The sequence below is a fragment of the Rhinopithecus bieti genome, unplaced genomic scaffold (genome assembly GCF_001698545.2).
Source record: "Rhinopithecus bieti isolate Rb0 unplaced genomic scaffold, ASM169854v2 scaffold_2723, whole genome shotgun sequence".
NCBI lineage: Eukaryota > Metazoa > Chordata > Mammalia > Primates > Cercopithecidae > Rhinopithecus > Rhinopithecus bieti.
The window spans coordinates 3,583,682-3,594,448 of record NW_016804119.1 but is presented as its reverse complement, the minus strand read 5'-3'; the positions used below and the strand labels follow the sequence as shown (position 1 = coordinate 3,594,448).

Genomic DNA, 10,767 nt, shown 5'->3' with positions numbered 1-10,767 from the left:
GCTCCAGGTGGACAGCATCAGAGCTGAATTGAATTGTGAGATAGCCAGTGGTGTCCCCAGAGAATTGGAGAATTGCTTGATATGGAACAGACCCACACATTTGATGCCAGAAGGACTGCATAAGTCGAGAATTGAGTTTGACTTAACTATCATATTTGGGCTTTAATACATGGCTGAAACTCTTCTCACTTCAGTATTTGTTTCTTTTATTTTCATGAAACTCTGAAGAAGGAAGGGCTGGACATTCAGATTCCTTGACCCTTGACATTTGGAAGCATTAATTCCAGTCTCTCACAGAAAGCTAGAGATGAAGAAACATTCAGACACATAGGTTTCCAAGAAGAGTCCGCTGACAACATACCCAAGGTGTCTTCTGAAAATTATAAGAAATCCTGAGTTTCTGTTAGGGGATTGGTTCCAGCTCCATTGTTCCTCCTCCATCATTCAATCGTCTCTGCAATAGCCCTTAGAGCCTGTGTTGCTCCACAGGAAGCCAAGAAACACACAGGAAGAGGAGCTTAGCTGCTGGTAAGTTGGGGACTGACAATTTAAAATTTATCATTGGAACTCGTGCTCTCTGACAAACACCTCCTGAATTCTAGAGCAGTGCTGTTAATGGAGTATCCACTTGCCACAGGCAGCTTTTGAGTGCTTATGTTTCTATCTTGATCTGAAATGTGCTTAAGTGTGAAATATACTTAGTGTACTTTAATCACTAGTATGATCAAAATAATACAACTTATCTCATTAATAACTTCAATTTTGGTTACATGTTCCAATGATATTTTTTTATTTGTGGGGTTAAATGAAACATATTATTATAATTAATTTCCCCCAGTGATTTTATTTTTTTAATATGGCTACTAGAAAGTTGTAAGTCACGTGTGTGGCTAGCATTTAGGGCTTGCATTACCCCATCTCTACTAAAAATATGGAAAACAACAACAACAAAAAATAGCCGGGCATAGTGGTGGGAGCCTGTAATCCCAGCTACTCAGGAGGCTGAGGCAGGAGAATCGCTTGAACCCAGGAGGCCGAGGTTGCAGTGAGCCGAGATCGCACCATTGCACTTCAGCCTGGGCGAGAAGAGTGAAACTCTACCTCAAAGATAAATAAATAAACACGTGAAGGAGCCAGGTGTGAGAAGCTTAAGAGGAAGAGCATGGTAGGCAGAAGGAACAGAGAAGGCAGAACTCCTGAGATGACAATGAGTCACGTGTTCAAGGAATCAGAGCCTACTGTGGGTGGAGCACAGTGTGTCCCACGAGAGTGCAGAGATGAGATCTGAGGGATGCACAGGGCAGGTCCAGGGGTGCTTGAGGGAACTTAAGATAAGGATAAGTTAGAAGTTTGGAAGCCATTGGAAGGTGTTGAAAATAACATCATCATTTTATTGGACTTTTTTTTTTTTTTTTGAGACAGTCTGCTCTGTCGTTCAGGCTGAAGTGCAGTAGCGCAGTCTCGGCTCCCTGCAAACTCTGCCTCTCAGGGTCTAGCGATTCTCCTGCCTCAGCCTCCCAAGTAGCTGGGATTACAGGCTCCCACCATCACACCCAGCTAATTTTTGTATTTTTAGTAGAGATGGGGTTTCATCATGTTGGGGTTTCATCATGTTGGGCAGGTTGGTCTCGAACTCCTGACCTCAGGTGATCCACCCACCTTGGCCTCCCAAAGTTCTGGGAGGCATGTCACCGTGCCGGCCCTTATTGGGCCTTTTTTTTTTTTTTTTTTTTTTGAGACAGAGTTTTGCTCTTGTTGCCCAAGCTAGAGTGCAATGGTGCAATCTGGGCTCACTGCAATCTCCGCCTCCCTCGTGCAAGTGATTCTCCTGCCTCAGCCTCCCGAGCAGCTGGAATTACAGGCATGTGCCACCATGCCCAGCTAATTTTGTATTTTTAGTAGAGATGGGGTTTCTTCATGTTGGCCAGGTTGTTCTCGAACTCCTGACCTCCGGTGACCCGTCTGCCTCGGACTCCCAAAGTGCTGGGATTACAGGAGTGAGCCACTGTGCCTCGTCCTTTCTGAACTTTTAAAAAGCTCATTTGGTTTCCTTCTGGAGATTGGATTGTAGGGCAGGGAAAAGCAGGACCAGGAACAAGCTATTTGCAAAGTTGGTGCAAACATTCCTGCCTGACAGGACCATGGACGCGGGTTGTGGAGATGGAGATGGCTCTGGCTGTGCATTCAGCAGGTTCTGCAGATAGAATTAATAGGACTTGGATGGGATTGTGGTGAGAGAAAGGAAAATGAAAGATAAGTTCTAGTTTGGAAGCTTTAACAACTGAATGTTTAAACTCAAATAGACACAAAATATTGGAAGAGTGGCAGGTTTGGGAGGATGAGACAATCAACTGTTTGGCTGAGCCACGTTAGGTTTGGAGTGTCTACGGGACTCCCGTGGAGAGAGGTTATATCAGACTGGAGCACCAGAGAGAGGGCAAGGCTGATAATTTAGATGACAAGACAGCATGGTATTTTAAGCCCTGAAACTAACTGGATAATATCACCTGTAGAAAGGCTATATAGAGATAAGAGAGGTGGGGAACAAGTAAAAGCTGCGGGATACTCCTAAATTTAGAGTCAAACTTAGAGCAGAAAATACTAGCAAAGGGGACTGAAAAGAGATGGCCAACTGAGATTTAAAGGCAAGTGAAAGTGTGTTGTGTGCACATTTATCATCTCATGGCACAGGAAAAACGTGATTGAAGGAGAAGGAAGAGATCCAATGGGTTCTATATCACGAAGATATTGAGATAAGAACCAAGATGGATTTGCAGCCACTGCATTTGCAGCCTTGAGGTCATAAGCATCCTAAGGAAAATGCACCATGAGTCAGTGCTAAGGGCTGGAGTCAATACAGACTGGATTCAGGAGAAAAAGTGAAGCAGGGAGTCTAAGGGAGCAAACATAGACAACTCTTTCCAAAATCTGTCTGCAAATTATTTTCACAGAAAGAATTCTCTTCGGAGAAATAGGGTTAACACCGGAGAGGAATATAGTCCAAGGATCTTTTTGGCTGTTTGCCGAGACCAGCTTGGTCGGGGAGATCCTAACCCAGAAGCGCTAGAGGAATTAAAGACACACACACAGAAGTATAGAGACGTGAAGTTGGGAATCAGGGGTCTCACAGCCTTCAGAGCTGAGAGCCCCGAGCAGAGATTTACTCACATATTTATTAACAGCAAACCAGTCATTAGCATTGTTTCTATAGATACTAAATTAACTAAAAGTATCCCTTAGGGGAAACGAAGGGATGGGCCGAATTAAAAGAATAGATTGGGCTAGTTAACTGCAACAGGAACGCCCGGTTAAGACACAGTTCGCTCATGCTAATTGTTTGTGGCTCAAGAATGCCTTAAACGGTTTTCTGCCCTGGGCGGGCCAGGTGTTCCTTGCCCTCATTCCCATAAACCCACAACCTTCCAGCTTGGGCATTAGGGCCATTATGGACATGCCGTAGTGCTGTAGAGATTTTGTTTATGGCCAGTTTTGGGGGGGGCTTGCTCCCAACAGTTGTTTTTTGGGGTGGTTTTTATTTTGTTTTGTTTTATTTGTTTGTTTGTTTTTGAGACAAACTCACTGTCGCCCAGGCTGGAGTGCAGTGGTGCGATCTCAGCTCACTGCAACTTCCGCCTTCAAGGGTTCAAGAGGTCTTCCTGCCTCAGCCTCCCAAATAGCTGGGGTTACAAGTGCGCGCCATCACACCCAGCTAATTTTTGTATTTTTAGTAGAGATGGGATTTCACCATGTTGGCCAGTCTGCTCTCAAACTCCTGGCCTCAAGTAATCCACTCACCTCAACCTCCCTAAATGGTGGGATTACAGGCATGAGCCACTGCGCCCAGCCAAGAATGGTTTCTTTTTATAGGGAGGGGATAGGATAACGTTTATGTCATAGTGAGAATGATCTAGTAGAAATAAAATCTTGAGGGTTTGGTTTTGGCAGAAAATGGAAGGACAAATGCAGGGGGAAAGTTTGTGGGAAGGTGAGAGGACATCCCTGGCCCATGTAGGGAGGGAAATTATTGGAAAGAACCAGACGTCTTTATTCACAGTGACAGGGGCAGGTAGACTGAGGGTCAAGGGAGGAAAGGCTGAAAATTTCACATCTAGTTATTACCATTTTCTCATTATAATGTCAGTCAACGGCATCTGCTGGGAGTGGGAAAAACACAGTAAATAAGACATTTTTTGGAGAAAGCAGGACTGAAATAATTAAGGTGTGAGATAGCAAGCGCGCTGGAGAAGTAGAGTAACCTGATGAGGAACTGCTGAGTTTTCATTTGACATCTATGGTCATAAATTCAATTGCAACCCTCAATAATCGTACAAGTCACTTCCCCTCTCTGAGCTGTACTTTCCTACATATTATGCAAGGACGGCACTTGTCCCAAAGCAAGGATGTTGTAATCAGAGATGATAAAATATATAGTGACTGGCACATATTAAGGACTCATCAAATGGCAGCCCTCATAACCAGTACAGGTATCACCTGTGGTTCGCAGTTCTTCTCCTTACATTACAACTAGGGTGGACCCAAAACTTTGCAATTTTTGCCTTGTTAATCTGTCCCCAACCATCATTGCACAATCATCCTTCCTTGTTGTATCAACATTTTTTGTTTGTTTGATTTTTTGAGACAGAGTCTCGCTCTTTTGCCCAGGCTGGAGGGCAGTGGCACAGTCTGGGCTCACTGCAACCTCTACCTCCCAGACTCAAGTGATTCTCCTGCCTCAGCCTCCCAAGTAGCTGGGATTACAGGCACCCGCCACCATGTCCAGCTAATTTTCATATTTTTAGTAGAGACAGGGTTTCACCATGTTGGCCAGGCTGGTTTCGAACTCGTGACCTCAAGTGATCCACCTGTCTTGGCCTCCCAAAGTGCTAGGATTACAGCTGTGAGCCACCACGCCCAGCCTGTATCAACATTTTAAAATGAATTTGAGATTATGGATAGATCATGTCTTCTAAGTGCCTTGTAGAATGCTTGGAGGGTGGATAGAGAAAATCTGAGTCTGTTGAGGAACTATGGGGTGGAAAAGGGTTAACAGCACAATTCTATTGTAATCAATCTGGCTGAGCTCCAATTCTGGCTCTACCTCTTTCTACCTGGGAACGTTGAACAATTAACATAGCCCATCTAAGCCCATCTTAACTTCCCTGTCTGTACAATGGTTATACTAATTATTAGGTTGCTGCAAAAGTAATTGCTGTTTTTGCTATTATTTTCAATGGCAAAAGGCGCAGTTACTTTTGCACCAACCTAGTATCACTAAGATTAGTCAATATTCACCGTGTCTCAGGTCGTGCTCAGTGCTTACACATATTAACACAGCCCATCCACAGATCCTGTGAGAGGCATCGTTAGGGCTAAAGGAGAAGCTCTCGGCATGTGGATAATGTTCATAAGTAGAAGCAACTACTGCCATGAGCATCGTTCTTGTCCTGACCTTGAGCTTCATAATGGATTGAGCCCCAGGACACAGCACACAGCCTGGTGAGGGCCAAGAGTTCACATTTGTCATAGATGTACTCAGTCTAGCCTAAAAGATTTCCATGTCTATTCTCACTTAATCTTCACCCGAAAGTTAGACTTCACCATAAAATTGTCCTCGTTCTGCAGGGCAGAAAACTGAGGCTTAAAGAGATATCACTAAGAACTCATAGTGAGGAGACATCACAGATAAGATTAGAAGAGAGATCTAGCTGACTCCAGAGTCCAGTATTTTTTTTTTTTTTTTTAAGACAGAGTCTCGCTCTGTCCCCCAGGCTGGATTGCAGTGGCATCTCTCACTGCAACGTCCGCCTCCCGGGTTCAAGCGATTCTCCTGCCTCAGCCTCCCAAGTAGCTGGGACTACAGGTGCGAGCCACCAGGCCCGGCTAATTTTTTGTATTTTCAGTAGAGACGGGGCTTCACCATATTGCCCAGGGTGGTCTGCAACTCCCGACCTCAGGCAATCCACCTTCCTTGGCCTCCCAAAGTGTTGGGATTACTGGCGTGAGCCACTGCACCCGGCCGAGCCCAGTATTCTTTATAACAGTGACTCTCAATTGGGGGTGACTTTGCCTCTGAGGGGACCTTTGACAATGTTTATGGAACCTGTTGATTGTCATTTCTGGAGAAGGAGTTGCTACTGGTATCTGTGGATAGAGGCCAGGGGTGCTGCTAAACATCCTACTGTGTCCAGAACGGTCCACCACAACAAAGAATTACCCAGACCCAGATGTCAGTGGTGCCAAGGTTGAGAAATCCTGAGCTACATTAAATAATGTCCCGTGGAAGAAGACCTCAGTGAAACTCACTGGTAATAGCAGGAGGAAAAGAAGGAAATAAGTGAAAGGAAGAAGGCTAAAAATCATCAGACTGGGGCATAGCCCTATGCTAGTAATCTCAGGGGAACCCCTTTCAAAGGCAGGACTTCAGTATGCAAAGGCAGTGGTTCTGGAGTTGTTCATCTTGGTTTCCGTATCTTGCTGCCTCCACTGACTGGCTGGGCATGATGCTGAAAAACTACAGAAGTCCCCAGGCCACAAATTCCTTTGGATGTGATGGCTGTTTCACAATGTTATGAGCATTAGATATGAACAAGTGCTAGGGAATTGCTATTTCTCTTAAAGATGCTAAATAGCCCAGTCTGAGATGATTCTCAAATTCTCATGGCCATAACAAATCATCCTGGCTTTTACACAAACAGATTCTAGAGTGAGATTTATGGATATAATTGTTTTTCATTTTCATTGTAAGTTCAGGTATGTATGTGCAGGTTTGTTATATAGGTAAACTTATATCCTGGTGGTTTATTGTACAGATTATTTCATCACTGAGGTATTAAGCCTAATACCCACTACTTATTTTTCCTGATCCTGTCCCTCTTCCCACCCTCCACCTTCCAGTAGGCCCCAGTGTTTTCCTCTTTGCGTCCATGTGTTCTCATCATTTACCTCTCATTTATAAGTGAGAACATGTGGTATTTGGTTTTCTGTTCCTGCATTAGTTTGCTAAGGATAATGAATACAATTTTAACAGGCAGCCTGGATGTTTCTGATAAAGTCCACAGACCACAGCATAAGAAAATGTGCTCAAGTGGGCCGGGCGTGGTGGCTCACGCCTGTAATCCCAGCACTTTGGGAGGCCGAGGCGGGCGGATCACGAGGTCAGGAGATTGAGACCATCCTGGCTAACACGGTGAAACCCCGTCTCTACTAAAAAAAAAAGTACAAAAAATTAGCCAGGCATGGTGGCGGGCACCTGTAGTCCCAGCTACTCAGGAGTCTGAGGCAGGAGAATGGCATGAACCAGGGAGGCGGAGCTTGCAGTGAGCCAAGATCGCGCTACTGCACTCCAGCCTAGGCCACACAGTGAGACTCTGTTTCAAGGGAAAAAAAAAAAAAAAAAACAAGAAAATGTGCTCAAGTGGCATGGGACTTTGTGTTGAATTGGATACAAAAATTATAGATGTGACCCTGACCAGAGGCAGGGACTACATGTTTTGGATTTTTGTTCTTAAAAGAAAAAAAAAAAAAACTTGATCTGAGAAGCTCTGCAGGTTATATTCTTACAATGTTATTGTCCACAATTCAGTCACATGTCCACTGCTAAAGCAATCCCTTGCAAAGTAAAAGGAATTCTAGTTAGTGCTAATTAAACTAGTCAAGATTTACTCCCAACATGGAGAAAGGACACCTTCTCTTCAGGGTGAGTAACTAAACACACGATTGTGGTTTTTTGAGCAGAGAAGAATGGGGAACAGTTGCTGGGTGGGCAACCAGCAATATCTGTCAAGAGTAAGGGTTTAGAAGTCAGACCAAGCTGAACTGAAGTCCTTAGTCTATTATCTACTAACTAAGCGACCTTCAACACATTTCACAATTGCTCTGAGCTTTAATTTCTTCTAATGAAAACAAGAAGTAATGAATATTACACAGCTATTATGTAAGCCAAACTGGATCCCATATGTAGTAATTAACACAATGCATAGTCTCTATTACAAGTATTAATATGACTTATTATTCTCATAGTCTTTATCCCACAGACATCAAAGCTATACAAATCGGTACTGATTATTTGCATTCCAAACAGAGATGAGCTCCACATCAAGCAGGGACAGGAAAAAGCAGAGGGTAGAAAGCAGAGATAGAACTCTCTTTGCTGACTTCCTCTAGTGCAGAATCCTCAGGATATAGCATACTGCTACGTATCACCAGTGACTTCTCAAGATTCTCTTCAACAATAACCTCAAGCCAAACCCTTCAACTTTATCTTGAGTACTAGCCAAGCAATAGATCAAGGGTTCTCACATTTGCGAGGGTCAGGAGTTGGGAGACTGGAAGAACCTGGGGCTGAAAGAGGTTGCAGAGCTTGCCAGCATGTTTGCATTGAGTGATGGGAGACACCGATGTGAACCTTCTGACTCTGAGTCTTATGCCTTCCTCACAATGCTGAGGCTGCCTATGCTCGATTTTCCATTGTCCGTACAACATAAGATCAGTATTTTTGCTGGTGGACAGAGCCTTGTAATCCTCTTGGTGAAGTGATCAGCCCCATAAGTGAAGTGCATATTGATAATGATGGGAATATGGAGGACTAACCCTTCCCAAAGGAGCATCCAAGAGAATGCCAATTCCATAGCACTATTGTCAACAAGGCTTAGTAGATAGAGTGGGTCTCCTGGTAGGAGTGGGAGCTTTAGTGGAAGTTGATGTGAGCTATAAATACAGATGCTGTAAGATGGTTCCACAGCTGAGAAATGGCCATTGTTGGAATGTTTCAGGTGCGAGCAAGATGGAAACCAACTTCTCCACTCCTCTGAATGAGCATGAAGTGTCCTATGAGTCTGCTGGCTACACTGTTCTGCAGATCCTCCCGTTGGTGGTGCTTGGGGTCACCTTTGTCCTCGGGGTCCTGGGCAATGGGCTTGGGATCTGGGTGGCTGGATTCCGGATGACATGCACAGTCACCACCATCTGTTACCTGAACCTGGCCCTGGCTGACTTTTCTTTCACGGCCATGTTACCATTCCTCATTGTCTCTATGGCCATGGGAGAAAAATGGCCTTTTGGCTGGTTCCTGTGTAAGTTAATTCACATCGTGGTGAACATCAACCTCTTTGGAAATGTCTTCTTGATTGGTCTCATTGCACTGGACCGCTGCATTTGTGTCCTGCATCCAGTCTGGGCCCAGAACCACCGCACCGTGAGTCTGGCCATGAAGGTGATCATCGGACCTTGGATTCTTGCCCTAGTCCTGACCTTGCCAGTTTTCCTCTTTTTGACTACAGTAACTATTCCAAATGGGGACACGTACTGTATTGCCAACTTTACATCTTGGGGTGACACCCCTGAGGAGTGGAACAAGGTAGCCATTACGATGCTGACAGCCAGAGGGATTATCCGGTTTGTCATTGGCTTTAGCATGCCAATGTCCATTGTTGCCATCTGCTATGGGCTTATTGCAGCCAAGATCCGCAAAAAGGGCATGATTAAATCCAGCTGTCCCTTACGGGTCCTCACTGCTGTGGTGGCTTCTTTCTTCATCTGTTGGTTCCCCTTTCACCTGGTTGCCCTTCTGAGCACCGTCTGGCTCAAAGAGAGGTTGTTCGAGGGCAAGTACAAAATCATTAATATCCTGGTTAACCCAACGACCTCCCTCGCCTTCTTCAACAGCTGCCTCAACCCCATGCTCTATGTCTTTGTGGGCCAGGACTTCCGAGAGAGACTAATCCACTCCCTGCCCACCAGTCTGGAGGGGGCCCTGTCTGAGGACTCAGCCCCAACCAACGACACAGCTGCCAATTCTGCTTCATCTCTTGCAGAGACTGAGTTACAGGCAATGTGAGGATGGGGTCAGGGTTATTTTGAGTTTTGTTCATCCTACCCTAATGCCAGTTCCAGCTTGATGTATCCTTGAGTCATATTGAGGCATTCAAGGATGCACAGTTCAAGTATTTATTCAGGAAAAATGCTTTTGTGTCCCCAGTTTGGGACTAAGAAATAGACAGTCAGGCTACTATAATATTAGTGTTATTTTTGTTTTTTTTTTGACTTCTGCCTATACCCAGGGGTAAGTGGAGGTGGGAAACAAGAGAAGAGAAAGAGTGGTGGGGATTTGTAAGACTTAGATGAGGTAGCGCACAATAAGGGGAAGACTTTAAGGTACAAAGTAGAATGTTTGCTGTAGGATTTTATAGCTATTTTAAAATCAGACTATGGAAGTTTTCTTCTGTTTTAGTTTGCTAAGACTTTTCTGTTTCTTTTTCTTACATCATGAATGGACGTTGCATTTTATCAAATGCATTTTCCACATGTATTAAGATGGTCATATTCTTCTTCTTTTATGTAAATCATCATAAATAATGTTCATTAAGTTCTGAATGTTAAACTACTCTTGAATTCCTGGAATAAACCACACTTAGTCCTGATATACTTTAAATATTTATATCTCACAAGAGTTGGTTAGAATTTCTGTGTTTATGTTTATATAAAAATGGACAGCCGGGTGCAGTGGCTCAAGCCTGTAATCCCAGCACTTTGGGAGGCTGAGGCGGGTGGATCACCTGAGGTCAGGAGTTCGAGACCAGCCTGGCCACCATGGTAAAACCCCGGTTCTACTTAAAATACAGAAATTAGCCAGGCATGGTGGTACACACCTGTAATCCCAGCTACTTGGGAGGCTGAGGCAGGAGAATTGCTTGAACCCGGGAGGTGGAGGTTGCAGTGAGCCAAGATCGTGCCATTGCACTCCAGCCTGGGTGACAAGAGTGAGACTTT

The 10,767-nt window shown here is 44.5% G+C and overlaps 1 protein-coding gene across 1 annotated transcript; it reads left to right on the top strand.

Moving 5' to 3' along the window:
* The first annotated feature begins 496 nt into the window (after window positions 1–496).
* On the top strand, window positions 497–10,223 carry FPR2 (formyl peptide receptor 2). Its single transcript, XM_017865099.1, has 2 exons — window positions 497–528; window positions 8,772–10,223. Exon 2 carries the CDS (start codon window positions 8,783–8,785, stop codon window positions 9,833–9,835), a length of 1,053 nt encoding a protein of 350 aa, XP_017720588.1. The 5' UTR covers window positions 497–528; window positions 8,772–8,782; the 3' UTR covers window positions 9,836–10,223.
* The last annotated feature ends 544 nt before the right edge of the window (window positions 10,224–10,767 follow it).

What these genes read in the sequence shown, in the direction of transcription:
- FPR2 (XM_017865099.1), top strand. Translation starts at nt 8,783, where the DNA reads ATGGAAACCAACTTCTCCACTCCTCTGAATGAGCATGAAGTGTCCTAT.